We start from the raw sequence: 24,586 nt of genomic DNA, 5'->3' as shown, positions 1-24,586 counted from the left end.
GGACTTATTTTGATGGTCAGGAAATATGATCCCTCGTCTGCAGAATCTTTCGCGTCCTGGGGGTCCATCTCTGATGCACTTGGCCATGGTTTGCGAAGAACAGGAAGCGAAGAAGGATTACTTGAAGCAAAGTATTGAGAAGCTTGAGAAAGCATACTCCATGGATGATAGATGCAGAACCCAGGATGGAGAGCCATGCTCGCTTCTGTCCCGCAAATGCTCCCCCCCCCCTCTCTCTTCCTCTCCATCCCTGTCTCTTTCGCTTCTCACCCTTGACCAGCCGTTTGAATGGACCGAACTCCCAGTCGACCCCGATACAACCATTTCAAGGTTTGAATACTGCTCCTCCTCCCTTTCCCCGCCTGCCTGCCTGCCTGCCTCCCATTCTCCCCTTTCCTCTTCCTATCTTCTACCTTGCCCGGCCCTTTTCCGTCCCTTTCCCTCACATTGTCCTCCCTTTCCTCTTTGTTCATCATTATCGTCTTTTCTCCTCTCTGTTCTTGGCTGCGGTCGTTGACACTGCTGCTATCGAGCAGAGTTGTTGAGGTTCATGGAGACCAACTATTTGAACATGGTAAGGGAAGAAAGGATGGAAGGGAGGGAGGGAGGAAGGAGGAGAGACGGCGGGGAAGGCGGGGAAGGACGATGAAGTCGGGGAGGAGGACTGGGAGGAGTACTGGGAGGAGGACGGGGAGGAGGACGGGGAGGACGGAGAGAGATGGAGGATTGATTGTAAAGTTTGATCGTTTACATTTCAGGGTGTTTGAACTGTGATCCTCATCCCGGAAACATCTTGCTCATGTAGCAGCTGTGTTGTGTTTCCTCTTCTCCTCTCATGCTGCTCGTCAGGCCCGATGGGCGTCTGGGCCTCATCGACTTCGGACAAGTAAGAGAAGAGAGAGAGAGAGCAGGAAGCAAGGAGAAGTCGAGAAGGAGCAGGAGGAAGAGGAAGAGGAAGAGGAAGAGGAAGCAGAGGAAGAAGAGGAAGAGAGGAGGATGACGAGGAGAGGAGAGGAATGAACCTGAATGTGCCTTTAGGTCAAGAAGTTGAGCCTGGAGGAGCGGATCCTGTACGCGCGCCTCATCGTCGCTCTAGCGGAGAAAGACTCGTTCGAGATCGTGCGGGTGAGCCACAAGATGTTTGAGGAGGGAGTGTGAAGGCTGTCAGGCGTACAAGGAGATGGGAGTGAGGACACGGCACAACACGCCGCACGTGCTGCAAGTCAGTGAGAGCGGGAGCGACTCCTCTGCCTTCTCAGTGGGGGTTGCAGGCATGGGCGACGATCCTAAATGACCGAGACGATGACTCAGTGCTGGAGGTGAAGTGATGTGCAAGCAACCTTGTTGCCTTCTTGTGTTGAGGGAAAGTTGTCCTCCGTTGTGATGGAAAAGTTGGAAACTTGCAGGGACAAAACTTCCAGGGCTACATGGAGGAGCTGAACAGGAACTTTCCTGGGGGAGAGAGAGCTGCTGCTGACTCGCTGGAGCAGGCGCGATCCTCTCATACACGCCCCCGACACGTTCGTCCTCGTCCAACGCGCCTCTGTCTTGCTCCGAGGGTGTGCGATCGTGCTGGGAAGGAAGGTAATGGGGAGCGGGTGACGGGGACGTGGATGGTGCGCGATGGCTGGTCGGACGGGAGGAGGATGAGACGTGGAATGACACTGAACTTGCTTCTTGCAGCTGTCCATGGCGGAGAGGTGGAAGAAGCATGCGACGAGGCTGTTGACTCGCTACAGGAGGCACGTGGAGGAGCTGGGGATGGTGGGGATGCTGCTGATGAGATTCGAGGCTGACGCGGGGGCAGGCTTGCGTGACTGCTACCCCAAAGTGTGTCGTCATATGCGGGCCATCGGGAGTTGGAAAAGGTGAGGAGGAGAGGAGAGGAGAGGAGAGGAGAGGAGAGGAGAGGGGAGGAGAGGAGAGGAGGAGAGTGGAGTGGAGGGGAGTGGAGACGAGGGGAGGGGAAAGTGGAGAGGAGGAGAGGGGAGGGAGGAGGTCTTGACAGGTATATAGGCACATTGATCAACATGCTGCTCAAGGACAAGGGTTGCGGTCGACTTGGTTTCAGCGTCTCTCACACTACAAGAAAGCCTCGACCAGGTTGATCCGAGGGAGGGGAGGAAGGGAGAGGAGGAGATGGAAGAGGACGGCACGGAACGGAGGAGGAGAGGAGGGAGGAGGAGTGGAGGAGAGCAGGGAGGCAGGGACAGGCAGGGTGAAACAGAGGAGTCAAACAGAGGGCATCGAGGAGGGGGGATGGTATCGATAGAGGAGGCAACCCATTGACTCTGGTCACCCTCACTCTCTCCTCTCCCTCCTCTGTCCCTCTGTCTCTCTCCTCCTCCATGTGGTTGTGAGCTGCTGGCGAGCAGGAGAGGTGGACGGGGTCCACTACAACTTCATCACTCACGAGGTGAGAAATGTACCCAGCTCATCCCCAGCTGAGCCTTCCCAGGTCATGGAGAAGCTCCTCAAGAAGTCAAAATTCCTCGAGCATGCGAGGGTCCACGGGAACATCTACGGCACCTCGTTCGAGGTCACCTCCTCCTCTTCTTCCGCTGCTGCTGCTGCTGCTGCTGCTGCTCCCTGCTCCCTGCTGCTGCTGATACCGCCTTCATCAGGCCGTGGAGAAAGTGATCTGCGACGGCAAGATCTGCATCCTCGACATCGACGTCCAGGGGGTGCGGGCCTGCAGGAGGAGCAAGCTTGAAGCAGCCTACGTGTTCATCGCTCCTCCTAGCATCGCTGAGCTAGAGAGGAGGTTGACGGGGAGAGGAACAGAGTCGGAGGAGCAGGTGGGAGGAGGATCATTTTCTTGGCGCTGGGCTCAAGTAACTTCAGGTAACCAAGAGGCTGCGGAACGCCATCGGAGAGCTGCAGGACTCACATCAACCTGGTGTGTACTTCCCTCGTCCCTTCCCCTCTCCCTCTCCCGGCCGCCCTTCCCTCCTTCATCTACATGTTCTTCCTCCTCCTCTTACCCTGCTGACTTCTACACCTCAGGGCTGTTTGACTTCGTCATAGTCAACGACGACCTTCAAAAGGCCTTTCGACAGGTGCAGACCTCCTCTTCCTCCCTCGAACCCTCTCCCTCTTCTTCCTCTCTCCTCTCCTAGCAAATCTTCTTCAACCTCGCCTGACCGCTTCCTTAGTTGAAGATGATCATTACCGGGCAAGTGTCTAACTGATCGGAACTTACGGAAAGACGGAGCCTCGTTCAGAACTATTGGCACTGTTCTCGGGTCACCGCCGGCCCCGGCGCCCGCTGATCAGTACGAGGAGTAAAGGCAAACTTAGTACGAGGACAATCAGGCTGGGAGTTGGCAGTGACACAGGCGCCGGCCTACGGTGACTTCGGAACTGGGTTTGCGAACGGTTCAACGGTTGGCCCGGCCGGCCGGGGCCCCGCGGTCACCGCCGGCCCGCCGCCGGGTGCCGTGACTGAGCACGGTCCGATCACTGTACTGCGGCGGCACCGTATTTAAAATAAGTTTTAAAGGATGGTTCTGGTAGGGAAGTTGAGTAAAGTATTTAGTACTCCAATATTTTACAAGTGTTGTATGATGGCGATGAGACTGGAGGCCGCGGTCATGCGAGGCGAAAAGAGAGGGGGAGGGGGAGGGGACAAGAAGTGGCAGGGGGCAGAGGCAGAGAGGGAAGTGCAAAGGATCATTTTTGAATGTCAAAATGATTCGCATCGTTGTGTGGGATCTTGCAGGAGGAAGTAGATCCACTAGGACCTGGACAGCCCTTTACTAACGTCCCATCGCGCCATGGGCTTCAAGAGCCCTCCCTTTGCCGCCAGCATGACTGAATGTGGATGAATGAGCAGGTTGTCGTCGGCATTGAGAGTATGCTGATGATCAGACTGTGAGATCCATCCTATTGCAGCTTTCACCTCATATGACAATGTGCCTGTCTTCCAGAGCGACAGTGGCGCTCCTGTTGTCATCTGGCACTCAGGCCTTTCTCCCTACACCGTCAAGCATCCTCCTGGTTGTTTTCTCCCGTCTGCTTCTCCCTTTTTGATGGTCTGGTGCTGCCAGAGGAGTGGAGGAAGCAGGAGCTTCGTGAAGGGGCAGCGGCCTGTGACCCCGAAGGCCTTCACTGCATTGAGATGCATCGGCTCGGAGGTGACTCTTGCCGTTCTTGATCATGTGCTGATGATGTTCAGACGAGCACAAAGAAAGACGAATCAATGACCAGCAAGCTCGAGAGCTCGCTTGACGAGTTGAACACCCTGTATGCGAGGTGGGATGAGGGTCGAGTGAGGTTGATAGGGGCTGACAATGAACATTCTCAGTATCTCCAGTGAAATTGAGTTGAAGGAGTCTGAGCTGAAGAAGCTCAAGGACTCTAAGGTCTTGACAACCACACATCACTTGAACGACTCTTGAGCAGCTGGGCAGGCAGTACTTGAGGAGAAGATTGAGAAAGTTTCCAACGCGCTGGAGCTTGCGAGGGTGAGTGCTGTGGAAGTCAGTGGGAACGAGCTGACGTGCCTGGCGGCAGAACGAGGAGTCGACAAGGGACATGGAGCTCTCGCCTGCTGTCATCGTGGGAGACGGAAGGGTTGGTCATATGATGAAGAACAGAGGAGACCCGGGCGATGCTATGGTCAGAAGCACCTCCGAGCTGAGATTCCAGCTGAAAGAGGCCCCCGGGGGCGGACCCAAGAGCGGCCCAATCTATCTGTGCGTCCCCAATTCTGCGCTGAAGGAGCTTGTGGAAGCATGCCCCCCTGAACGGAGACAGGATCTTGTCTTCATGGGATCCGGCAACTTGGGGCCCTTCCTGAAGCAGTTTGGGCTGGAGGGCAACACTCAGGCTCTGATCTACTTCGTCATCGATAAGCTGGGCCACGATCCCGTTGATGGAAAGACCTCCTTGGACCCCGATGGCTTGACTGCAGTCACTGGGAAGTGGTCGGGCGACCTGGCCAAACGCCTCAAGATGGTCAACCTCTCTTGCAGGATTATGGACTCGAACAAGTTTGAGATCTCAAGGCTTGAGAGGCTCGTCTGGACGTGCGCGACCCATCTCGTGGCCAAGGCGAACAAGTTTACCAAGGTCGGTCAGGTGGTGGAGAGCCACTGGAGTGAAGTGGAAGAGGTCATGCATGAGCTGGTCCGTGTCCTCAACGAGCAAGCCGTCTCAGGGAGCGTCCAGTTAGAAGCCTCGCAGTTCTACGAGCGCATGAAGGAGTACACGCTATCCATCGGACACTTCAACACCGTCGTCAAGGACCTTGAGTTCCGCAATGGCTATTTCTACAAGATCTCGCAGGAGCGGCTTGCCAAGGGCCTTCCTGATCCGTGCCCGATGCACACAAAGCTTCTCAAGAAAGTGAAGGCAGTCAAGTGATTGGGGCTGTCGACATGTAGCCATGAAATCATAAAGAGACAAGATGCGCGGTCTGGATGTACCACTGACTTCTTGTGGAGTTTCAAACTTCACTGCTCAGATCAAAGTGCTAAGACCCGACTCGCTTACTTGCGCTTGAGGTTTCCGACGGTGACCTGGAGGACAGAGGCGGCGAGGGCCTCAGGGGCAGGGATCACCTTGGACTGGACCTTGACGAGCATCTCGTCCTCAGCCTATCATGAGCAGGTCAAACATGGCAAATCAGAGGTCATAACGCCTTACCCCGTTGCACTTCTTGCCAGTGTACTCCTTGGCAACACGGCTGCATCCACGGTGGTCGAAGATCTGGACGATGGGAGCAGTGTTGGACCTGTCCATGGCCATGGACAAGCCGGTGGATGCCTGGCGGGCAGCCGGCTGGTGTTTGTTGATGTCAGCATGGTGTCAGCCGTATCTCTTGCTTTCAGTACCTTGAAGGTGGAGAGGGTTGGCGCAAAAGCGGCGGCCTGGGCAATAACAGCGGCAAAAGCAACAACCTGCACAATAAGAGTCAACGAGGCTTCACCAACGTCAAGGAAACAGGAAGAAACAACTGCTCCTCGCTTTCAACCAACTCAGTGACTCACTGTAACGTTACGACTGCTGCACTTTCTCCTCATGCTACTACACATCACGAAGAAACAGCATAGCAAAATGAAGTCTCCGAGACAATGCCTATCATGTTGGGCTCTCATTCACCGCACAACCACTGCTACACCCTGCTTCATTCCCGTCGGATTCTCCAGACACATCCACGAGGTGTCGACTGGGATCCTTCAGCTTACCAGCCCCACAAGATCTCCCAACTCTTCACATGCATAGAGACCTTCTCACACCTCAACACTATCATGCTCCCCTTCTCCATCCTCCTTCCCCATTATTCGCTTCGTCTTGCCAATGTTTCCCTCACCTTGGCGGACATGGCTGGTCGGTTCTCTTTCCTCCCTACCTGTCTAATCTTGTAAGAAATATACCCCACCCCCCACAGTCCGCGAACCCCTTCTAAATTTACCATCCAGTACCCTACCCCCGTTACTCATTACCGAATATTCAAGTACCCCTGTGCCCCATGACCCCCATCACTTGCTATGGCCTAGACTATTCCGAGATTTTCTCCATATATCGCTATGGAAACATGACTATCCTTAGGCCTTGAGGCCTCATTCTTTTCTCTTACCCACCCTGTTGACTTCACACCCCCTTCAATTCACTACCTCCCACAGTTTTGTATGACAGCTATATTTCCCACTACCCAACCCTCCATACCCTACCCTCATCAGTTATCACCCCCTTTCGGACCTCAAAAATACCCCACCCCTTCAGGAATTCTGACTGTAACCGTCACATCACTTCACAGGTAACGGATCTCCTGATAACCGTCAAAACAATGGTAACCGACTGGTCCATCAGTACTGATGAGGCAGGCTCGACCAAATCATATGTTTTTATTTTGTGTTACCTCCTGTGATTCATCGTGTTTAATAATGATCTTAACAATCGAAGCGGTGCGCAGTAGACTTGCAAAAGACAACGCTCTACCCCGCAACAATGCCAAACGATGCAAAATTGTATTCGGACTACCCTACCATTGCATAGCGGTTTCCGCTGGTAGTTTCAAGAGGCCCCAACCATGGTACGTTTGGAGTCATCACGGGGTGATATCTATGGGAAAAGTACCGGTACTTGTGTCAATCGTATGGCCTCCTCTCTGCTGAAAGCTGCAAGTAGCAGAGCACCCAAAAATTCAAGCATTGCAGTAGGGGTAGTGATTGACAGTGAGGCGGGTCGGGTTTTTATCGGGGAGGGGTCATGTTATGGGTCTCATAGCACGAGGGTAGGTAGGTTTTGTTTTTGGGAGAGGGTAATGTTAAACCCCCCCCCCCCCCCCCCCCCCGCCCTCCCCTCCCTCCCCACCACCACCCATATAAGGAAACAATCGGGGTGGTGATGAGAGGTGGTCGTTTTGCTGTATGGGGTAGGGTATAGAGGATTCTATCAGGGTAGTATGAAGACATATTGGGGGTAGTCAAGAGAATGAGTGGGTGGAGTAAGAAAATGAATCAGAGGGGTGGGGCAGTAAAGGGGGAGGTGGCATGGAGCACCTGCAAGACGTAGAAGGGTAGGAATCTGTGGAAGCGATAATAATAAGTGTGACTGGAAGGGGGTGGGGTACTAGTTCCCATTGCAAAATATCCACAGAAACCCCAGAGGGGGTGATAGCTATATGTACCAGTGTAAGCAAGTTTACATGGGCATGGGAGGGTAGGGTACTTGGGAACGACTCAATCGGGTAGGGTATCATGATTGGGAATGGATTTGGGGGGTGGAAGTGGTGGTCCTCGCAATGGACTTTTTTTTCCTAAAGAAGACTCGCATCTGCAATATTTTAGTGACTGAATGTATTTGACTGAAATTTGTAATAATATCTTGATACCAAAAACATTTCTTAAATATATTTCTTGTTTTTACGTATTGATTTCAAGGGTACCTTTGTCATGCAATTATCTGAAAATCAGGAAATTGTATTGTCTAATTACGATTTTATAGTATCAATTTGAATAAGTTGTGCATGAGAGACCCCTTAATGAAAATATTTGATTTAGGTCTCAATCTTGTATCCTTTCGCCAATATTTCACATTCACAGGCTGGCAGTGACCCCTACCGGGAAACAGCTGCAGCTACTCCGCCATCGGGCGCTTAGGCCATGAGGATGAGGCTGTCATGACAACTCGCAGAGAGGGAACTGGAGGAGCAGAGGGACGTAGGGTATTGGCTACGACTTGTTCGAATGATAGTGGAATGCTCCATGGCTGCGGAATGAAGACTTGCAGGAAGAAATCTTGAGATAGTTAAAAGGCTCAAAGAGCAGGCAGGCACTGATGTTTTGTAGAGGCTTCCGCTGTTTGACAGATTAGTGACCTTTTCTTCCGTGTGGTTTACAGATTTTGCGCAACTAGTCTGGGCATTCGTTCAATAGAGATGCGATCCTCAGGAAGTATTGCTATAACCATCTCCTGTGTGGGCATGGCGATGGCATTCAACCCAGGCAGCGGCATTGGCCTCAGGTCAGTTCGATTTCCCCATGTGTTTCACTGCTGTCAGATGTTGTTTGCGTTTATTCTCTATGTTGCGTCTTCCAACTGTTGAAACCTTGACAAGCGCCATGAATATACTTCTTACTTCGGCTCCCCAAATGCCATGGGCGAAATCTGCCATGCAATTGCGACCAGCAGCGACTCTGCGTCCGAGCAAGGTACAGAATATACGAGACGCACCATCTCTCTCTCTGGTTCCCACGTGTCTCTCTTGTTCCAGCAAACCATGTTTGAGCTCTGTTCCTGCACCGAAAATGCCTTGCCTTGTGTTTGTGCTTTGCTGATCATTGTTCCAAGGTTGCCCGTTCGATCGGATCCCCCGCAAGGGTCTCAAGGGTCAGTGCAGTGCGTATGCAGCAACAGACATCTACAGAGGCACCTGTGTTGGAGAAGAGCGAAATGGGAGACAATGTAAGCTCTGCAGGACATTCAACTCCTGGTCACTGCAGCCTGACTACGTTTGTAGGTCGCAGGATCGTCAGAAAACGGGGTTAAAGTTGACGAGGGGACGTTACAGAGAACCAGGTTGATCTTGCTCATGGTTGCAGCACTCTATGGAACGAATTTCGGGAGTATCAAGATAATGCAAGAGGCCTTGGACCCTTCAGTAGCTGCCATCCTTCGTTTCACCCTTGCCCTTGCAGCACTCAGTCCCTTCCTCAAGACAGTACCCAGAGACATGATCAAGCCTGGTGTGGAGATTGGTTTGTGGGTTGCAATGGGATATGTAGTTCAGGGCATTGGACTGAACACAGGAGCAGACGCATCCACTGCTGCATTTCTGTGCTCACTTGCAGTTGTGATCTGTCCTCTCCTTGACCTGTTTGCGGGGGAAACCGTGAAGGCGAAGTCGTGGATTGCAGCGGCTTTGGCAGTTTTCGGTGTTGGAGTTCTCGAGATTGGAGGGACATCGCAGCCGAGCATCGGTGATCTGTGGGCTCTTGCTCAACCCATTGGCTTTGGTATGGGATTCTGGAAGATTGAAAAAGTGATGCGAAACTTTCCCGGCAAGGGGCCGCAGCTCACGGCGATTCAGCTGGTTGTCGTGTGGCTGACAGGGCTCATCTGGGCGTTGGTGGACAATGGTGGACTACCGGACGTCGCGACTGTGACTGAGTCTCTGTCGCAAATGCCGGTGGCGGTATCAGTGGTGTGGACCGGGTTGATCACCACTGCCCTCACAGTCCTCCTTCAAACAACTTCTCTTGGAGTGCTCTCCTCCACGGAAACTACAGTCCTCTACTCAACAGAACCGATCTGGGGAGCTGCATTTGCGCATGCGGTTCTGGGTGAAGCCATAGGAATGAATACATGGGTACGTGCTCGGCAAGGACTAGGATGGCTCTGACTTGACGTAGGTGGGAGGCTCCTTGATCATTGCTGCGTGCTTGTGCAGCAGTGTGGACACGACTGGTCTGCAAGAGGTAACGCCCTATGAAGTGTTTCCTGGTTCTTACTCAAACCGAATCAGAAAACCAAGGGGCTGAATGAACGTCTGATTCAGATCATTGCTGGGTCGATGTGCGCGCTGCCGGTATGTCTCTCTGTGGCTCGACCCTTGTATGATAGCGTTCTGACCTCGCTCGCAGGGAGGTGCAGCCGCATGGGCCGCCATTGAGAAAACCTTTGAAGACAATGCCGACAACATCATGTAAGGGGCGGCCGCTCCGACACCCGCTGATTGACAAAGTTCTCTCTACGTCGAACTGGAGAGTCTGTATCATTAAGTTTCCTTGTTTGCCTATTCTTTTTGCCTCGAAAAATTGCTGCGTCACACAAGAATACACTTTGAAACGCCGTACGTCCATTCAAAACCGAGTCGACTCTCAGTGCCGGGAGCCTCAGGGCCGCCTGGGGGTACGCTGACGGTAGCCGCTGAGCCTCCCAGCTGAACCTCCCAGGCCCTGGGAGGCTCCGCCGGTGACCGGCGTCGAACTTCGGAACTTCGGAACCCTGTTCACTTGGGCCCCGGGCAGTGTGCGTTCCAGTTCAGTACGGAGTCCGCCATTTCAGGCAGACCACTCAATCCGAGCGATGGATCTGAGCGGGGATGAGGGGTTCGAGCGAGGCGATGGTCGATGGGCAGGCAGATGAAGTGGAGTAGGAGGGGAGGGGAGGGGAGGGGAGGGGAGGAAAGAGGCAATGCAAGGAGAGGTTGAGGACCATTGAAACTCTGCCAGAGAGACTAGATTCGAGTCAAAGCACAATCAAGCGATGTCCATGTTCGGCAACACAGGAAGCGCTTTCGGGAACGCTAGTAGCGCGTTTGGCAACACAGGAAGTGCGTTTGGCAGCACAGGAAGCGCGTTTGGCAACACAGGAAGCGCTTTCGGGAACACAGGAAGCGCGTTTGGGAATACAGGAAGCGCGTTTGGCAACACAGGAAGCGCGTTTGGGAACACAGGAAGCGCGTTTGGCAACACAGGAAGCGCGTTTGGGAATACAGGAAGCGCGTTTGGCAACACAGGAAGCGCGTTTGGGAATACAGGAAGCGCGTTTGGCAACACAGGAAGCGCTTTCGGCAACGCTAGTAGCGCGTTTGGGAATACAGGAAGCGCGTTTGGCAACACAGGAAGCGCGTTTGGGAATACAGGAAGCGCGTTTGGCAACACAGGAAGCGCTTTCGGGAACGCTAGTAGCGCGTTTGGGAATACAGGAAGCGCGTTTGGGAATACAGGAAGTGGGTTGGTTACCAAGAGATCTGCACACTCTGGCAGTGGTATTTCTTTGTTTGAGCCAGATGAGCTGGTGTGTGAGTACTGCACAGATGACTCTAGCAATGCTGGGAATGGACTTGGCACTGCAAGCGCAGGGGCTACCAAGTTCAAGAGTGAGTGGTGGACATGCCGCTAGGACCCGCTGATTGTTGGCCATGGCAGACAAGACATTTAGGAAGGCTGCCGTAAAGCCCAACGATGCTGCAAGGGTGGAGCAAGGGCCGAAGGAGCAGCCGATCCAAGAATCCCGCATGTGCTGCTGTCTTGTAACAGAATTTTGTTTTTGATCGCTCAGCAGGGAAGTGAAGGCTGCTCCTCCTCGCCTCCCCCCCACGACCAAATTCGTAGCAGCGCAAGGATACGAAGACCCGCTGGAGTCAGGCGGCAACCCACCGCAGGAGGAGGAGCAGGAGGAGTGTCAATTTCGTTTCTGCCCCCTGACTCAAGTGAGTGGGAGGGCGAGGAGGAGGATATGGTCTGATGCTCGTTTGATGCAGTACGACCTGCTGATGACAAATGTGGGAGGGCTGGCGAAAGCGATCATGCGAGATCAGAACATATCTGAGGTAGCATGTTGAAGGGACTCGTGGAAAGAGATGACGATTGTGTTCAAGGATGACATCTACTACACGTTGGAGGAGATGTACGGGATCACGGCCAAGGGTGAGGACAAGAAATCTTTGGCAGACGAGTATGCCCGTACAGCTTGCGGGAGAGCGAAGTTGGAAGCAAAGAAGAGTCAGCAAGTGACAAAGCAACCTGTGAGATTTTGTGTCTAGCGAGTTGTTCGACCCTGAATCTGCAGTTTTCCCTTTCTCTTGTGTTTTCCCTTCCTTACTTCTCCCGTCTCCCCCGCTGTTTCTTCCTTCCATCTGTATTTTTTCTTACAGAATAAGGCAAAGCAAGAAGGCAATGATCCTGGTATGCGATCAACGCAGCTTCTTGCTCGACGCGTGACATTTGAGATGACAGTCAAGGAGACGTTGATGTCACAAGGGCTGCAGTCAAGATCGACGAGGGCAAAGATGACGGTTGCAAAAGAGCAGCCCGCAGCAGCCCCCGAAGTTCCCATGAAGAAGGGAAGGGGATCGCAAGAGAAGATTGAGATCCTCGAGGGAGGGGGAGAGGAGAAAGAGGAAGACTACATGAAGACATGCTCCAGGTGCAAGCGGGTAGAGGCGAGCGACTTTGGCCATCAGGACGGTCCCTTCAAGTGCAGAGCATGCAGACGTGCTGAGCAGCAGCAAGCAGCCAAGGAGCTGGAGGAGAGAATGGCGGCTGAAGCGAAGGCGTATGAAGAAGACATGGCTCACTCAAAAGTCGACATCACGTCTCCCTCCATTCTCCCCCCTCCTACGGTACAGAAGCAAGTTGTTGCAGTAGCGCAAGACGAGATGGTCGACCCATCCTGGGCGGCGGGGGAGCCAGAGGGAGGAGGAGGAGGAGGAGGAGGAGGAGGAGGAGGAGGAGGAGGAGGAGCCAGCGAGAGCAAGGCTCCCACGTGCCCCTACATGTGCTCCAAGAAGGAGTTCGACGATCGGCGTTCTCGTGGGAACTTTGCCTTCTCGGTGATGGAGCGAGACAGCGAAACTCTCGAGCCCTCCTGGCCTGCCCTCGTCGTCTGCCGCTACGAGTTTCACCGAGGAGGAGCGGGAGCTGCGCACGCTGGAAGCGACATGAGGACGCTTCAGGCCATGCACGACACCATTGATCACTGCAGGAGGCTGTGGATGAAGCGAGAGATGATGGAGCGATGTCCCGGGGGATACGTCGGTGTCTACAAGGTCCTCCATGACGTCATCAAGGCCATCAGCTCCGATATGGCTTTCCTGCATGACCACTACCCTCCCTCCCCCGCCATCGCCAGCGTCTTCGAGCGAGTCCTGCGCATAGCGCTAGATGCACACTACCGGCTTGCCGAAGACATGTGCGTGGAGATGGCGAGGGGGAAAGATTGGGCAGCAGAGAGACTCAAGACCCACGGAATAACAAACCAGGTGGATGTTTGAACGCTTCTTCCTGCTCCTCCTCTTATTTCTCTGCTCCACTTGTTCCTCATATTTTGCTTCCTCCTCTACTTCTCTTTCCTCCTTTTTTCGATTACCAATTCCTCCTCCTTCACCCTCCCCCCCCCTTCGCTTCCTCTTCGCTCCCTCCCTCACTCGTGGATCAGATGGGCAAGAAGGAGAGCATCGGATTCTCCCGCTGCTCCCAAGGAGGAACGAGCATGGGCTCGCACGAGGACTACATCTACAAGAACCTATGCAAGCTCGTCAAGGACGTCTACCCGGAGATGCGCAGCAGGAACATGCGGCCGCCTGCGGAGGCCGAGTTTACCTCCTACTACATTCTCGTCCTCGCCATGCGGGAGAACTACCAGTCGTCCATCCAGGAGATGTACCACTCCCTCGACCGGCCCCTCCGCTCCCATCCTCTCGTCTGCCTTGCCGTCGACCTCGCTGCCTGCATCGAGGACGGCAACTACGTTCGCTTCTTCCGCTTGGCGAGAGGGGATCGGGTTCCCTACCTCCTCCTCGCCCTCCTCCACCAGTACTTCCCCACCATGAGGATCCGAGCGCTGGACGCCATCATCTGCAGCAGGGCGGCGAGGAACGAGGCGGCTGAGAGGGTGGAGGGGCTGAAGGGGAGGCTTGGCTTCGAGGACGACGCTGCTGCCGAGGCCTTCCTGACGAGCAAGGGGATGGAGGTGAAGGATGGGGCAGTGCAGTTCCACCGGGCAAAGCTCAGCTCCGATCTCGATTTCTGTGACGTCCAGAAGGTCTGCCTCTATAGTTCCATTCCCCTGTTCTCTACCCCCTCCCCCCGCCCATCTTTCGTTTCTTAGCATCCCTGTTCCTCCTGCTCCTGCTCCTGCTCCTGCTCCTGCTCCTGCTCCTGCTCCTGCTCCTTCCCTGATCCTTCTGCTCCTTCCTCCTCCAGCTCATTACTACCTCTTCCCTTCGTCATCCATGTCCTATCCCTTGGCCTCGCCATCGTCTCTCCTCCAACGGCTCATTCCCTGATGCGCATCTGCTCAGGTTTCCTTCATCACCAAGAAGATGCCTGCCGTGCCTGGCGAGGTGGTGGGGGATGCGATCGCATCCCCCTCCGACTTCGCTCCGTTGAGCAGCCAGCAGCAGCAGAAAGTCGCTCCTCCTCCCCAAGTGTTGAAGCCATCTCCTGCTCAACTGCCCACGAAGGCTGCTCTAGAGCCCCCTGTATCCATCGGCAAGGACACGGGCACATCCTTTGCTTCTGCTCGTCAGCTGGAGAAGGCTGGCTTGTCCTCCTTACTTTCATCCTTTAGTCCCCGACCTGTCGAGCCCGTTGCTCAGTCCCCTCGTCCTGCTCCGGCTCCGCCGCCTCAGGTGATGGCAGAGGCGTCGGAGGTTGAAAGGAGGTGTTTGACCCTGGGCAGGTTGTACCGTCGGAGGAGGAGAAGAGGAGGGCGGAGGAAGCGAGGAAGAGAGAGGAAGAGGAGAAGCGCAAGGCCGAGTTGTTGGAGAGGCAGAGGCAAGAGGAGGAGGCGAGGAGAAAGGCGCAAGAGAAGCAGGATGAAGCGAAACTGCGGAGCATCGAGTCGACTATGAAAGGCATCCTGCAAAAAGTTGAGCTGGTATGCAAGTACTTGTATGAAGGGGAGGGAAGCAAGGATATGGTGGGAATGGTTGGGGAGGGTTAGGAGCAGAAGGGAGAAGGCGGAAAGGAGGAGGTGGGGGGGGGGGGGGGGGGGGGTAGCGAGTTGGGGGGGTGTAACAAAGAGGGAATATTGGAGCTTAGAACTGATTTGGACCTGCTGGATGGCAGGAGAACTCAAAGTGCACAGTGATAGAGGGGAAGCAGCAGCTGAGCGAGAAGGAATATCACAAGATGACGAGCGAGAGGCTGCACTGCATCTCCAACACCACCAACCTCCTCGACGAGGCCCAGGTTGGTCCCGCTCTCAGCCCTCTTGCTCTTGCTCCTGCTCTCGCTCCTCCTTGCCCTGCTCCGCCTCTTGTAGACCTCCTGTTCCCTTTTCTCTGTGCTCCTCACCAGACCTCCCTGCCCACCTCCCTGCCCACCTCCAAGTCCATGCCCCTCCCTTCTTTCTTCACGCCTCCAACTCCTTTCCATCCTCCTTGACCCCCACTCCTCCGTCCCCCCAGCCTCGCCTTATCCTCATCTCTCTCTCTTTCCCTATCCTCCTTCCTCCTTCCTCTTTCCTCCTCTTCCCCTCCCTCCTCTTGGTGTAGCCCCGTCCTCCTGCTCTCATATCGTAGCCTAACTGTCCTTCAGAAACTTGACATGTCGGGGATCTCGACCAACGTGGACCTGCTCGAGAGCATCAGAAGCTGGATGAAGAACAGCATAGCGAGGATAGAGGACATCGTTACGGGCAGGAGGAGGGAGGTAAGTCGAGACTTCGAGTCGTTCACCCCTGAGCGATGAGTCCAGGTGACCATGTTCGAGGCCACGTTGAAGAAGATGGAGGAGGAGCACTTGAACGCGATCCTCTCCCGTTTCCAGCAGCTGAATGAATCGGTGAAGAAGGGCCTGTCTGCTGTCAAGGTAGGAGGGGGAAAGGGGTTGGGGGGGGGAGGAAAGAGAGGAGGAGGAGGAGGTGGTGGTGGTGGCAAGAGGGTAACAGCAAGGCAGGAGGTTGAGGAGAAGACGGCAAGGACTCTCAAGGAAGTTGAGAAGACAACAAGTGACTTGCATTCACTACAACTCCCTTCGCTCTATGTGGTGAGAAAGAGGAGAGGGGAACAAGAGGAATGCAGAGAGAGAGGAGGGGAGGGGAGGTACGGAGGAGAGAGAAGCAAGAGGGAAGCAGAGAGGAGAGGAGCTCGAAGACAGCTCGTACACTTGTTGTGCAAGCAAGTGCTGACAAGAAGCTTGCGGGGGCAGGTAAGAGAGAAATGCTCGTCGGTAATGGCGGAGGTGGAGATGGAGATCAGGAGGGTCGAGGAGCTCCTCGGCCTCTCCGCGGAGTCCCTGCGATCTCTGCAGCGTCTTAAGGAGGAGAGGAGGGGAGATCTCTACGAGCCCCGTGCACGAGACGGGGAGGAGGGGAAGAAGAAGGCGGAGCAGATGAAGGCGGCGTTGACCGCCCACCTTGAGTCATGCAGAGCTTTGTTTGCTCAGATCTCACAGAGGTACGACGACGAAGGAGGGAGAGGACAAGGGAGAGGACGAGGACGAGGACGAAGATTGAGGAGAAGGGGAGGAACAAGAAGAGCACGAGGAGGAGAGCGACTCCGAGTGACTGCTGCTGCAGAGTGAAGGAGGTCAACGACGAGTTTGCGTTCAAGGCAGAGAGGCTGAAGAGGAGGAAGATGAACCCGCTGCTGGGGGGAGACGAGAAGGAGCTGCAGGACTGGGGCGTTGGATCCTACAACGCCTCCTTCCCTTCCCTCTCCGAAGACACCATCAGGTTCCTGCAGTCGCGGAATGTCAAAGAGCAGGCGATCTCAAGGATGGAGCTCGCGGCCAAGAGAAGCATGTGATCAGCCTCGTCCTCCTTCCCTCCCTTGCTCCTCCCTTCACTCCTGCTACGACTGTCCCTGCTGTTCCTCCCGTCGATCCTCTCCCCTGCTTCGTGTTGCTCTCTTTCTCTGCTCCTCCCTCCCTCGCTCCCTCCCCTCCTCGCTCCTTCCCTCTCTCCCCCCTTTCCTCCCTTCCTCCCTCCCTCCTCCCTCTCACATCAACCCCTTCCTCTCCTCTCCTCTCTCTCCCTCTCTCTCTCTCCTTTTCACACTCATCCCTCATGCTCAGGTTGACTTCAACTTCCTTCACTTCGGAGACGTTTCAGAGGGCAGCCTACGTCCAGCTAGATGTGCTGCTGGAGCTGTTTGATCCCAGCTCGATCCCAGCTGGGCAGGAGGAGAAAACGGCGGAGATGCTCTGCCACGTCACGAGGGGGGGCTTGTCGAAGATGCTCAAACAGGAGGAGGATAGTTTGGTCATTATCAGGACCTCCTCCTCCTCCTCCTCCTCCTCCTCCTCCTCCTCCTCCTCCTCCTCCCTCATCAACTGCACGTTCCATGTTTCAGCTAGCAATGCTCATGTCGGGCATCTCCTTCTATCGAAGTTCCCGCAAGTACACCTTGCCGGCAGCGTCCTCGTACCAGGGGCAGGGGCAGGAGGAGGCAGCGAGGGGGAAATTCAGCTGCAAGTACATATGGACGAAGCGATGTCGCTGAACGAAGGGAGGAGGAGGAAGGTACTAGTCAAGGGGGCTCAGGTCGTGCTGCCCACGAGCCTCCGATCCTCTCTCCTCTTCGTCTCCCCCCCCTCCTCACGGAGGAGGGACCCTCGTGAATTCCGCGCTTTGCTGTGTCGGGCAATGGACGAGTGGCTATGGAGGAAGAACAGGAGCAGGGAGCACGAGATCAACGAGGCGTCTGCCTCCTCCCTGTTTCAACCCCCCAATGTTGAGGAGGAGAAGCAGGAGGAGCGGGTTTGGATCAGAGGAGACCTAGTGCTCAAGGTAAGCTTGTGCTGCCTGACTTCTCCCTTGTCTCGACTCCTCGCCTCCTCTGCCCTGCATAACTGCCGTGCCTTCAGCTACACGATCATCGTCGCCACGGGGCCGCAGAGGATGAAGACGGGCCTGAGTGGATTGCGGAGGAGAGAGGGGGCGAGGAAGAGCAAGAGGAGGAGGGAGAGGAGGATTGGAAGCAGGGAGTGCAATCGAGATCTCATGCTCATGCGCTTCATCAAGTTCACATCTCGAGTCTGCATTCCTTCTCCCTCGCGCACAAGCCGCCAGGGAAGGACAAGATGGGGAAGGCAGGAGGAGGGAGGAGAGAAGCTCCCGCAGCTGCGACGCTCTTGCTGGGCCCAATGCTCGGAGAGTCTGTGGAGAAGGCATGTAGCTGCTTCCTTTGCTTCCTGAAGTTACTTGCTCGTTTTCAGGCTTGCAAGGAGGCAGGAGAGGAGATGGAGGCGGCGAGGAGCACCATCGAGAAGCACATTACTGGTCCTCTTCTATCTTGTCTTCCTCTACCTCCCCGCCTCCCGCTGTCTGATCTCATTTCATCTCACGCGCTTTGCAGATACTGCTGAACGCATGCTGGTACCTCTTGCGGTGTTGGTTCCTGCCTCAGCACAGGTTCCGTCTTACCCCATTTCCTCCTGTACTCAATCTCTGCCCCCCTTCCCCTACATGCTCGTCCCCTTCTCCTTCTTCCTTTCTTCCTTCTCCTCCTCAGCCTTCTCGCCCTCTGCTGACTTTCTCGCAGCTGATTCGGCTTGCCGGAGGCGAGGAGGAGCTTCACCGCCGCCTCCGCTCGCTCCTCAGTCGCGTGTTGTCTTCCGTGGAGCACCGGCTCCTGGTCCGTTTCTTCTGCATGAGCTCTGCAGAAGTGTGCGAGGCTGGATGTGCTCTTCTCCTCTCCCTCCGCAACGTCTCCGTCACCGTATCTCACGACTTCCTACTCGGCCTCTGCCGGCACTTCGACGAGGACGGGAGCAGCTGCTCCCCTGCGTTGCCCACCGCCAAGGGCTGGCTACTCGGATCCCTTCCTCGTCCTCTCCTCCTCTGCCGCCAGGAGGTGGCGGACGTTCTCCTTTCTCTCTGGTTGTCTGCAACAAGCAACATACAAGTGGAGAGCATGAGGATGAGAAGGTGAATCCCCGTGCGACAAGCTCAAACTCATCCTCCTCCCCAGCATACGAGTCGGCCTCCTCCAAGTTTTTGTCGCTGCTTGCGATCGGACCCTGGCGATCGTTGAGGAGGTTGAGAGAGGTTCGTTTGCTTTTGATCGCCAATTGCCCTCCATCCCTCCATCCCTCCATCCCTCCATCCATCCGTACTTAGTCCCTTCCCCCGCCTTCCTTCCCTCTCTCTGTCCTGCTTGCTTGCAGACTGTTTCAATTTCTGCTCTGTTCCTCACATGGGCAAAGTTCGACCGTCCCCCTTGCTCTCAGAGTCTCGCTGGTGTCTTGCTGACCCTCCTCCAGCTGTCTCGGATCGATCGCATGTCAGGTGGCAGGGGGTCAAGGAGAGGATCAAATTCACCGGCAAGCCTGCAAGAGATCTGCTAGAGCAGCTCCTCCCAGGGGGAGAGGACGGGAAGGACGACTCTAGCACAGTGAGTGACAGAAGTTCTGAGGACAAGTCGTTGACCTCTCCTTCTCTATCCTCCAGCTCCAGCTAGTCAAGGATTCCTGCATCAAGCTCCTGAAAATGCACACTGAGAGTAAAATCGAGGCAAAGCGCAAGGGGGGGCCTGCTCCTCCGCTGCTGGTCAACTTGAACGCCTCCTTCAACGCAGCCAAGGGCGCCGACATGCGGTGCTGGCGTCGAACAGCATGGCAAGCGCTGCAGGTAACAGAGGAGGAGGAGGAGGAGGAGGAGGAGGAGGAGAAAGAGACGCTGACGGCGACCAGGATGTCCTGCTTGCAAGGATCGCAGAACTTCGAGAATGCGAGCTGATGATCCCTGTTGTCTCTCATCACAGTAAGGCTGCTGTCGTCCTTCCTCCTATACTATGCTCGTCTTCTCCCTCCTCCTCCTCCTCCCTTCCTGAACTGATGATGCTGTGCAGCTTTGCAGTTTGCTGGAGCGCGCTTCCCTCGCTTGTCGCAGGCATGGACTCTTGACACGGACGTGGAGGAAGAGAGGATGAGCAGGAGGGCGTCACGGTCGCAGGGACGGAATTCTCTCGTTCGAAGTGCTTCCCCTGCAAACTTCAGGATAGATAGCAACTTGGAGGAGGAGGGGGAGGAGGGGGTGATCAAGTCTCTATCCTTCGACGAGGAGGACGACGAGGCTCAAGGAAGCATCGACATTCTCGGTGCGCTGGATCGGGTCAGCCATGGCAATCCCTTGACGCGTATGCCCCGCAGGAACGGAGAAGATGGAGATGTTCCATGAGCTGTCACGGATGATCCTGAGCGAGCGGGAGGGCATGGAGAATGTCGCGCGGTCTGTGCGGCATGCGACCGCTCGGTACATGTCGGAGGAGGATCACGTGGAAGAGAATCTGGACGCCAATCGCTATCAAACTGCGGGGATGAAGCGGAAGGCAAGGTAATGACCTCTCTTCCCTAACCCCTCCATCTCGTCGCCCTCCTGAAGCTCATCAGCTGATCTCCTCCTCCTCCTCCTCCTCCTCCTCCTCTACCCTCCTCCTCCTCCTTCTCCTTCTCCTCCTCATCCTCATCCTCATCCACCTCGTTTTTGGCTACCATCATTACCACCATCACTTGCTATCATGTACCTTCATCTCACTGTCTGACTTCCCTGTCCAGCGAAGCGGTGGAAACATCGCAGGAAGACCAACGGACAGGACGCGGGGGCAAGGAGGCAGTCGCAACCAACGTGGGATCGATGCTATGTAGCGGTTGAAGATGACAGTGCGCAGGTGTGGGGGTTGTTTGGGAGCTTGACCCAGCTAGATCAGGTAAACTCCTTGCTCTCAGCAAGCTCCTCCTCCTGACGCAATTGATCCCTGACAGATCACTGCGAACTTGTCACAGCTAGGAAGCTTGTTGACCACGCCCTTCATGCGCAGGCACAACCTGCAGGAGGTGATGGGGGGGTAGGACAAGCTCATGTCATTGCTGACCTTGAGAGCAGGAGATTTCAGATCTGCTGCACTGAGGGTCGAGCTAGGATGAAAGATTAAGTGGTAGGAACGTGTACAAACAGCAGAGAAAAGTAAAGATTTCAATGGGAGCGAAAGAGAAACGAACGAGGGAATAAGAAGGGGCGGACAAGGAACGCAGGAGGAGTGAAGAAGGAAAGAAGGAGGAGAAAGAAGAAGCGGAGGAGGAGTGAAGGAGGAACGCAGGAGTGGTACAAGATAGGAGGATCGAAGTAGAGAAGAAAGTGATTTCACTGAAGTTGATTTCATCAGGAGCAACAATCCGAAACGATGCACTCTCACTCCCCTTGCAAGGAGTTGCCCGCTCGAACACCCGCAACAATTCGAAGCGTTCTCTCTTGACGGGCCCGTTCACTACCCCTACCCTCAATATGTCACCTTAAAACTTAGTCGGATGACCCCCTACTTGGATTGCATTTGTTTTCATGCCCGCCTCAGCTTCAATCTCGCGACGTTCAGCATTGTTGCTGCTGTGGAAATTAACTTTACAAAAAACATGGGAATGCACCCTTGCAGTTTTTGTTTTTCTCTCCGAAAATATCTGTGAAATCCAGGAAAATATACATTTGTATTTGAAATTTCAACCTGAACGTTTGATTCTTCATTTGTCGAACCTCAAAGTTTTCTCGGGTGTGCTTGCGCGATTTGAAACATTTGGACGATTTCTGTATCAAAATAGAACGCGTTTAGGGACCAACACTTTGGAGATGCAAAGCATTGTTCCGAAAAATTTCAAATTTGAGTGGAATTTTTCGCCCTTCCTTGATCGTCGTGAACCAAAAAATTTCCAGTGCAAACATCTTTAGAAAATTAATTACAAAAGCATCACCCACAACAATGCGAACCGTTGCTTTTCTTTCCAAAGGGGGCGGGTAATTAATAGATATCCCTTTCCCTGTCAAACAAGCATTGCTTCGATATATATCAACCTGACACGAACAATTCCATTTTGGAAACATTTTCCTTCAACAACGTTTCAAACCATTTCGTCATCCTGTTTTGACCTATATTTTTTTGGTACAAATTCAAATACATTAAAAAGCAGTTTTAATCTCATGGATACGGAGAATCGCGAACGTCGTTCGCGATTCTCTTTATTACAACACAGCTTTACCACACGATGATCAAGGCCTGCTTACATTTAATAAATGACATTGTAGATATATAAACCCACTTATTTCAAATTTACACACCGTTTGGAAATTGTATAATAGTTATAAACGTTTTACAATATTTCTAAAACGTTTCGTTGCGTTCGCAATATTTTCGCGATACGCTAACGGACGTTAGTCTCGGCCCTAAAAGTAGAGGAAGTACTAGAATCAGCGAAAATAGGGTACAGAATTGCATTAAGTAAAGTTTAAAATATATTACCAGTGGCAGCGGTACTAGAGATAGGACTCTATGTATCCACCGGTGGGAGTAGGACAATAGGTTACTTCGTTGAGACAGCAACAATCCGAACCGTCCTCTCTTTACAGCTGTCTGGTTGAGTAAAAGATCTGATGAGACTCTTCAAGCACCATGCCCGCAGGCAGCCGGGCATAGCGAACGGCATCTGCGAACATGGCGAACTTCACTGGGGACGAGGAAGCTTGAGACAGTAGGAGATTCAGGATTGGATGCGGTCACAAGTCGGATGATCCAGTGAGGCATCTCGAGAGGCCGAGAGACACACTGACCTTGATCAGCCTTGGGTTGACATGAATCAAAAAGGATCTTCCGAATGTGAGATCTCAGTTGTTTGGATCCCATGCTAAAATGTACTCTGCTCCCCCCGCTCAATGCATCAATGTGGTTATTTGCTGATGAGAAGAAAGCCGTTTAAGAGAGACCGCTTCTTGTTTTGGAGGAGCATTATGGCAGGCCTGAGGGCGGCAGTTGCTGCTCAGCTCCCTGCTCCGGAATCAGCACTTTCGGGAAGGAAGCCGTGATGCTACAGTGATTGAGAACAATCATTCACTACCTTACAGTAAAAAAACACGGTCTAATGGGCGGACGAGGGAGCTCGGTCCGGCGCGGCCTGCTTCGTACCTCCAGTCTGCGGCATTTTGGGCGGCGCAGGCCACCCACCATGTCAATCCTCCTCTATGCCCTCTTTGCCCTCGTTACGGTCATCGTCAATCGGCCTCTGGCTCCGACTGGGATAATGGAATCTCCGACCCCTCCATCATGAGTAAGTTCCCTTCACTTTCCGGCTTGCCAGTGACTCTGTCTCAGTCCTGACGAATGTAGGCTGTGAGAGACTTGCAACTCTCCCACGTCTTGATCCGATCAGACCGGGGACCCGGCATAGCGGCTATATGATCGGTGATCGGAACTTCCCGTGATGGAACTTGGAGTGCCGCAGCATGATCGGACGGACTGCGGCACTGGCTGGCGCGGCAGATTCTAGTATGACTGCCAGTGATTCTATGACTGATCCTTTGAGCTAAGGATAAGCCAGATGCGGCGGATCACAATCAGTAGTCACGAGTAAAGGGGAAGTCACGAGTGGTCAGTTAAGTTTGGGGGACAGCATTCGGAAGTTCGGCAGGATTGGGTTTGGTTCTCGCTGTCTTTTCTCTTCTCGCCGTTTGGCCTGTGCGACAGTGTCAGGGTCAAGCCTCCTCGACTCTCCTGATTGTCCTCGTACTGCTTTTTAACTTAACTTTGAGTAAAGAAGGTCACCGGGGTTTTGGCGTACTAGGCTTAACTTTGAGTAAAGCCATAACTAGTAAGGTTATGTTTATTCCGATTGGACTGACCGGGCCCGGCGTGCTACTGAGGCCCGGTCCATACCGTGCATGCAACGTTTCAAATTGTTGCCCCCGAAACTTGCCTCTTGCTCCTGCGATGATGACATAGGGGAAGAGGACCATGACAACGCAAGGAGCTAAGAAGTCAGAAGTAGTCGCGCAACAATCCCAACCGTTTCGAGTTTTTCCAGGGCCTGCCATACAGGAATCGGGACCATGACATCACAAGGAGCTAAGGAGGCAGAGGTAGACGCGCAACAATCCCAACCGTTGCGTATCCTTCTTCAACTTGTGTGGAACATGACATTACAAGGAGTTAAGAAGGCAGAGGTAGATGGGCAACAATCTCAAGCGTTGTTTGAAAATATGAAACTAGGCTTACAGAACCCTATCTCCTCAAAGATATCGAGAATCGGTTTGTCAGCAGCGAGGGAACATGACATAGTAAGGAGCTAAGAAGGCAGAGGTAGACGCGCAACAATCCCAACGGTTCTATTTCTGCATATTGCAATGAGGAACATGACATTTTAAGGAGCTAAGAAGACAAAGGTAGACGCGCAACAATCCCAAACGTCGTTTGTTATTGGGTTTTAGAATGTCATGCTCCATTTTCGCTGACCAAACCGTCAAAGGTACAGGGAAGGGAGCAGGAGCTAAGAAGACAAAGGTAGACGGGCAACAATCCCAAACACTTCATGTTGCATTTTTGCTAGGCTTACACGAGACTATCTGCTGACGTCAGTTAATTATCGGCCAGAGGACACCAGGAGTTAAGAAGACAAAGGTAGACGGGCAACAATCCCAAAGGTTTTGTTTTATCTTGACGGTTGGGATTGTTGCCCCCGAACCTTTGTCTTCTTTGCTCCAGTGAAATCTTGTTAGGTCAGCACAGAGATGAAACCCTAACGATTCTCATTGTTGCCCCCGAATGTTCGCCTTCTTTGCTCCTTCTTGCATCAGCCGAGTGTCAGCACGCTGACCTGCTGACAGATATCTTCAATAGATTCAGTCAGCAACGGAGGAACATGACGTT

At 53.9% G+C, this 24,586-nt stretch overlaps 6 protein-coding genes across 6 annotated transcripts; 4 read left to right on the top strand and 2 right to left on the bottom strand.

The window, feature by feature from the left end:
* Window positions 1-1,825: 1,825 nt before the first annotated feature.
* On the top strand, window positions 1,826-3,119 carry GUITHDRAFT_75552 (hypothetical protein; the record flags this gene model as incomplete). Its single annotated transcript, XM_005827370.1, has 7 exons — window positions 1,826-1,868; window positions 2,017-2,103; window positions 2,373-2,416; window positions 2,459-2,539; window positions 2,625-2,798; window positions 2,845-2,899; window positions 3,007-3,119. Coding segments are annotated over 7 exons (597 nt in total), but the record flags the coding sequence as incomplete, so codon positions are not given.
* Window positions 3,120-4,536: 1,417 nt separating this feature from the next.
* Window positions 4,537-5,367, top strand: GUITHDRAFT_75611 (hypothetical protein; the record flags this gene model as incomplete). The annotated part of the gene is made up of 1 exon (XM_005827369.1): window positions 4,537-5,367. The coding sequence occupies one exon, from the start codon at window positions 4,537-4,539 to the stop codon at window positions 5,365-5,367; it is 831 nt and encodes a 276-aa protein (XP_005827426.1).
* A 69-nt stretch (window positions 5,368-5,436) lies between these two features.
* CPEA4 (phycoerythrin alpha subunit 4) lies at window positions 5,437-6,351 on the bottom strand. Its single transcript, XM_005827368.1, has 4 exons — window positions 6,317-6,351; window positions 5,838-5,903; window positions 5,650-5,784; window positions 5,437-5,600 (listed from the first exon to the last, which is right to left on the bottom strand). The coding sequence occupies exons 1-4, from the start codon at window positions 6,326-6,328 to the stop codon at window positions 5,493-5,495; spliced, it is 321 nt and encodes a 106-aa protein (XP_005827425.1). The 5' UTR covers window positions 6,329-6,351; the 3' UTR covers window positions 5,437-5,492.
* A 2,674-nt stretch (window positions 6,352-9,025) lies between these two features.
* On the top strand, window positions 9,026-9,989 carry GUITHDRAFT_88716 (hypothetical protein; the record flags this gene model as incomplete). Its single annotated transcript, XM_005827367.1, has 2 exons — window positions 9,026-9,817; window positions 9,861-9,989. The coding sequence occupies exons 1-2, from the start codon at window positions 9,041-9,043 to the stop codon at window positions 9,987-9,989; spliced, it is 906 nt and encodes a 301-aa protein (XP_005827424.1). The 5' UTR covers window positions 9,026-9,040.
* Window positions 9,990-10,797: 808 nt separating this feature from the next.
* Window positions 10,798-11,121, bottom strand: GUITHDRAFT_57169 (hypothetical protein; the record flags this gene model as incomplete). Its single annotated transcript, XM_005827366.1, has 1 exon — window positions 10,798-11,121. A coding segment is annotated over one exon (324 nt), but the record flags the coding sequence as incomplete, so codon positions are not given.
* An 8,271-nt stretch (window positions 11,122-19,392) lies between these two features.
* Window positions 19,393-20,811, top strand: GUITHDRAFT_113472 (hypothetical protein; the record flags this gene model as incomplete). The annotated part of the gene is made up of 9 exons (XM_005827365.1): window positions 19,393-19,533; window positions 19,596-19,665; window positions 19,754-19,850; window positions 19,902-20,002; window positions 20,055-20,238; window positions 20,460-20,529; window positions 20,573-20,611; window positions 20,667-20,738; window positions 20,788-20,811. The coding sequence occupies 9 exons, from the start codon at window positions 19,393-19,395 to the stop codon at window positions 20,809-20,811; spliced, it is 798 nt and encodes a 265-aa protein (XP_005827422.1).
* Between the last annotated feature and the right edge of the window lie 3,775 nt (window positions 20,812-24,586).

The sequence above is a fragment of the Guillardia theta genome (genome assembly GCF_000315625.1).
Source record: "Guillardia theta CCMP2712 unplaced genomic scaffold GUITHscaffold_67, whole genome shotgun sequence".
In the NCBI taxonomy this organism is placed as follows: Eukaryota; class Cryptophyceae; order Pyrenomonadales; family Geminigeraceae; genus Guillardia; species Guillardia theta.
Note: the sequence above shows the minus strand (reverse complement) of the source record. Positions and strands in the feature narration are given on the sequence as shown.